General features: G+C 34.5%; 1 protein-coding gene across 3 annotated transcripts; it reads left to right on the top strand.

Moving 5' to 3' along the window:
• Positions 1–263: 263 nt before the first annotated feature.
• LOC110709996 (receptor-like cytosolic serine/threonine-protein kinase RBK2) lies at positions 264–3,702 on the top strand. 3 transcript variants are annotated; one of them, XM_021888254.1, is made up of 9 exons: positions 264–348; positions 822–892; positions 979–1,354; positions 1,469–1,720; positions 1,806–1,960; positions 2,057–2,136; positions 2,266–2,401; positions 2,497–2,646; positions 3,236–3,702. In XM_021888254.1, the coding sequence occupies exons 3-9, from the start codon at positions 991–993 to the stop codon at positions 3,338–3,340; spliced, it is 1,242 nt and encodes a 413-aa protein (XP_021743946.1). In that variant the 5' UTR covers positions 264–348; positions 822–892; positions 979–990; the 3' UTR covers positions 3,341–3,702. The 3 variants fall into 3 exon arrangements, with proteins under 3 accessions (XP_021743946.1, XP_021743948.1, XP_021743947.1); XM_021888256.1 differs by lacking the exon at positions 264–348 and adding an exon at positions 397–569; XM_021888255.1 differs by lacking the exon at positions 264–348 and adding an exon at positions 397–588.
• The last annotated feature ends 1,505 nt before the right edge of the window (positions 3,703–5,207 follow it).

The raw sequence follows: 5,207 nt of genomic DNA, 5'->3' as shown, positions 1-5,207 counted from the left end.
TGTTAGTATATCTTACAAAATCAGACCACTCGAGTGCTATTAATCTTGAAAAATACACAAATCTTATGTAATAATTTCCCTCCATTATCTCTAACATAAACTATAAAATTTTATCCTTCTTTATAATTTAGGACCTTTTTCTCTATCATGAAAATTATTGATGTAATCGATTACTTGACACCACATTAACTTAGAATTCCAGTTTCATTTAAGATCTAAAACCGTTATCTTAATACTTTATTTATCATACTATAATAATATATACATTATATAAACCAACCAACCATTCATTTCCCCTTTTACACTACGCTTGACATTGCAACTTCTTAAACAGTCATCTTCAATAAGGTTCATTATTATCCTTAGACTTTTGTTCTTCATATATTTTTTGGTAAACTATATATTTTGGTGGTTGAATATTCATTTACTAATACCGCTTCTTGTTAGCATGAACGGGGTTCAATCTCAAGTTTTTGGTGTTACTGACACGTTTTAATCAACTAAGCCAGTTAACCTTTCCTCTTGACATTCGTTCAAGTCTTTCTTGTTTGTATGTGGTTGTTTTTAATGTAAATCCAAACTCTTAGCGTAAGATACAGTGCCATTTTTTCTTGTACTTTATTTTGGTTTGATAAAAAAATATTTCAATTGATTTTTTTATTTTATTGTTTTGTTTATTTGAATAACGTTTCTTACCTTGCATAATTTTGCAAAATTACTTATTACGTTGCTATATATTGTTAATGTTTGTTTGTTTTTATTCATATTAAATTGTCTAAATTTTACTCTACCAATAATCTTAACTTTTCTTCAATTTTCAGTACCCCACCACATTGAATTTCAAAGTAGTAGGTTTGATCTCACTTTCATTGAAAATCTGTTTCATCCCAAGGTAAATTTACTATGTTCTTCATATTTTTAATTTCAATCTGTATTTCAGTATTTCTCAACTCAAATTACTGATAATATTGGTTTCAGTTGAACCAATAAATGGAAAAAACAGGGCAGGATTCCAATTCCCCTGTTGGTGTTCTAGAGGACTATTTTCGAAGTGTAGAATCTGATACAAATTCATCCAATGATGCAAATGAAACCCAGAAAAACCCGAAAACGGGTTCTCGTTTTCGCGGTTTTATGGACTTGTTAAGGTCTAAATCCAAGAAGCAATTACCTGCATTGGGGTCTCTAAATGTGCCCAAGTTATCAGGGTTGAGAAGTAATAGTATGAGGGAGAATTCGAATTCGAGTTCGATGTTTTCAATGTCAAACAGGTGTTATTTTGGCAATGCTGATTCACCTTCTAGGAATTTCACTCTTTTTGAGCTACAATTGGCAACAAAAAATTTTAGCCAAGGTTTAATAAATGAGTTTAAATATTAGTTTTTATTAGATTGTATGTGTTTTTTTTATGTGTTATATTGTCATATACAAGTATGTTTTTGAAATATGTTTAGTTGTAATTGTGTAGAGAATTTCATTGGGAAGGGTGGATATGCTGAAGTTTTTAAAGGAGTATTGAGTGATGGGCAAGTTGTTGCTGTGAAACGACTTGCTCGTGGCACGCCTGAAGAAAGGATCGCGGATTTTTTGACTGAGCTAGGGATAATGGCTCATGTTAGCCACCCTAATACGACGAAGTTGATTGGTTATTGTGTTGAAGGAGGAATGCATCTTGTTCTTGAATATTCACATCTTGGCAGTTTAGCTTCATTGTTACATGGTTTGTCCTTATCATTGTGTTTTTACATGTTTAATAATTGTGTGTTATTATTTATGTTTTGATTAAAGGGTAATTTATATGATAGGTTCAAAGGGAAAATTGAATTGGAGTGCTAGGTATAAGATTGCATTAGGGATTGCTGAGGGACTAATGTACCTGCATTATGGTTGTCAACGGCGAATTATTCATAGAGATATCAAAGCAGCAAATATTTTGCTCAGAAAAGACTTTGAACCCCAGGTAATGTTTCCGAGATGGTACAAATTCGAGTGTGATTTTGTGTTTTCTTGTCAGGGTAGAATTATGTTGGTCTAAATATGCATGACATTGTTGCAGATTTGTGATTTTGGGCTTGCGAAATGGCTACCGGATAAATGGACTCATCACATTGTTCTGAAATTTGAAGGAACTTTTGGGTATAGTGAATAAGCTGTTTGGGTTCATTTGTATCAACTATGTAAAGCTTATTTGATTTATCATCTATTGCATAATTATTCCATCTAATGTGGTTTAGTTAATTTATTTCCTGATATCTATTTGTACAGCTATCTTGCACCTGAATTCATGATGCATGGCATAGTTGATGAAAAAACAGATGTTTTTGCATTCGGTGTGCTCTTGTTGGAGCTAGTTACTGGTCGCCGTGCTCTTGATTGCTCACAGCAAAGCCTTGTGTTGTGGGTAAGCCCTGTCATCTACTTGAACTTCAGTTCACTAGTAGTAAAGTATAGGCTGATCAACTGATGCTCTTTACATTCGTTGTTCTGTTGTTCTAGGCCAAACCGTTATTAAGAAAGAATAACATCAGAGAGCTTATTGATCCTGCTCTAGATAACCGCTTCAACTCAAAACAGATGAAGCTTATGCTTTTAGCTGCTGCCTTGTGTGTACAACGCTCTTCAATTAGACGACCTCAGATGAATCAGGTACTATTTGTTGTATTTTCAGACTGTGGAACTTTCATGACATAATCAACTTAGAAAAGGAAATAAGAACTTTAAAAAGTGACAAAAGCAAAATGACGCAATGAGGAAAGTTGATGTTAAAGACAAGAAATTATAATTGCTGAAACTAAGTACAATTGTATCAGAGTACAATAATATATGCATCATTGTTGGCAGTTAGGTTGGCATCATAGATACATGTTGAGCTTGAAACTTACTCCAAATGATGCAAATAGGAAAGGTGATGTTAAAGACAAGAAGTTATGATTATGAGAACCAAGTACAATTGTATAAATGTGTGATAATATACGCATCATTGTTGGCACTCAGACACATGCTGAGCTTGTAACTTACTCCCTCTATCCGGAGATAATAGTCGACTTTTAGTACTATTGTGTCTTTGATGTGTTTGAAACAAATTGTCAATAGCTAGATAATTGTTAAATTTCCGAGATCCCAAGTCCAAACATACCCCCAAGCATTAGTGAAATCCTAGTGAATCCTTGATTAGTGTCGGATGGTTGTGAGGGACTTTAACTCGTACTCTATTCCATTGATCTTCTCTCTTCAGGTTTTACAGCTTCTAAAAGGAAATCTTAGCAGCATGGAGTCCATGAAGAAATATAAAAAATCAACATTTTGGAAGATGTATTGTGAAGAGATTACTGAAGCATAAAATGTACAGATTCAGAGCAACTGCTTTTTTAGTATAAAGGTTTAGACAGCAACCAAAAGATTTTGCTAAACTCATCTACACATACTGTTTTTTGTCACAAGTATCAACAGGCAGTCTGTTAGTTTTGGATGCTCGATCCGTTTATCATCAATTCATCAGTGTTATACAAGAGCCTCAATGCCTGATTACATCAGCTAGATTGCAAGAAATTGTAATCGTGATTTTTACCATACAAGAATACAAACAAAATATTGTAGTTGCAGCATAAAATAGTATGAACTGTCAAAAGAACTTAGTTATCAGGCTTTGTAAGATGTACAGTTTGGTAAGATAGGAGAAGAATAGCAAAAGTTGAAAATCAACACAGTTGCCTTGTTCATTTTATATTTATAGTATGCAAATGCTATCAATTACCCCTAATAGTAATTAGTAAGAGGATACATATACGAAGTATGTTGTAACCTTTTTGTTTGGCCAAAAAATTTTGGTTCACATGTGACGTAATCAGGGAAGGAGTAAGTCCTATAGGCTAACATGTTAGACGTTGAATGTTGTTCTTCTGTCAAAAAAAAAAAATGTTGTTCAACATTGAAGCAAATTGGGTAGCGAAAGTTAGTCACTAGTTACTGATAGTATGAATGTTGTTCCTTGTAATAGTCTCATCTCTATACTTTCTTCTGATGCATAAGTAATTTCCCTCGTGAAGAGAGCTTCCTAATATTTTATTTTTCTTAGGGGTTTTGACCCTCATTGTCAAATATGGGTCTGGGCCGCATCCATCATCGGAGAGTGCAAGTCCGCCACTTTACATGACCATATGGTAATGAGGGGATTAGCCCCTTAGCCTTATATTGTGGTGGTCACTCTTGAATTATTTCAATGTGGGATTTCATTAATACTACACTCCCCCATTAGTCTTTTTTAGTGCGGGATAAAAGAATGCTCACATGTGAGTTGTTCGTAGGCTCAACACTCCCCCTCACATGTGAGTTGTCTATAATTTTTATCCATGTATACTTTAGCCATTAAGGCCCCAATCATGAGATCGTGAAGCTAGCTCTGATACCATGTTAAATACGGATATGAGCCACACTCGTCACGAGGGAGTGCAAGTCCACCACTTTACTAGTTCAAGGAGGTTCCACCTCAAAACCATATGGCAATGAGGGAAGTAGTCCCTTAGCCTTATATTGTAGTGGTCACTCTTAAATTCTTTCAATATGGGATTCCATTACCGCCCACTACACTCCCCCTTTAGTCTTTTTTAGTGTGGGATAAAAGAATGCTCACATATTCGTCGGTTCAACACTCATCCTCCCAATCAAGAGTATCAACACTCAGGCTCGGGCGCACCCGGTTTCTCTTATTGAGAAACGTTTTTGGTTTCTCTAGTGGCAAAATTGCAATTTTGTGGTGAATGGTTTGATGACTGTTCTGGTGATTGGACATGTGTGAGGATTGTTGAGTACTCGAGTTGTACTGTTAGGTAAATGTAATTGACGACGTTAAATGTAAAATCTAACAACATTCAATGTCTAACAAAATATTGTAGTTGCAGCATAAATAATACGAAGACTATGAACTATCAAAGAACTTAGTTATCAGGCTTTGTAAGATGTACTGTTTGTAAGATAGGAGAAGAATAGCAAAAGTTGAAAATCAACACAGTTGCCTTGTTCAATTTTTATTTATAGTTTATAAATGCTATCAATTACCCCTAAAAGCATGCTTGGATTAGGGGTAATACATTAAGGGGGTAATAAAAGTCAAACTTGAAAAAACAAAAGTAATTAGAGGTGGTGTTGTGGAAGACATAGTATTTACAAATGATATAAGGTGTTGTGCTATGAGGAAAAGAGAGAGATGA

Source organism: Chenopodium quinoa, unplaced genomic scaffold, assembly GCF_001683475.1.
Source record: "Chenopodium quinoa cultivar QQ74 unplaced genomic scaffold, ASM168347v1, whole genome shotgun sequence".
NCBI classification, from domain to species: Eukaryota; Viridiplantae; Streptophyta; class Magnoliopsida; order Caryophyllales; family Amaranthaceae; genus Chenopodium; species Chenopodium quinoa.
Note: the sequence above shows the minus strand (reverse complement) of the source record. Positions and strands in the feature narration are given on the sequence as shown.

What these genes read in the sequence shown, in the direction of transcription:
- LOC110709996 (XM_021888254.1), top strand. Translation starts at nt 991, where the DNA reads ATGGAAAAAACAGGGCAGGATTCCAATTCCCCTGTTGGTGTTCTAGAG. An exon ending in TTTAGCTTCATTGTTACATG is followed by an intron (nt 1,721 to 1,805) that starts GTTTGTCCTTAT and finishes TTTATATGATAG; the next exon opens with GTTCAAAGGGAAAATTGAAT. An exon ending in AAATTTGAAGGAACTTTTGG is followed by an intron (nt 2,137 to 2,265) that starts GTATAGTGAATA and finishes CTATTTGTACAG; the next exon opens with CTATCTTGCACCTGAATTCA.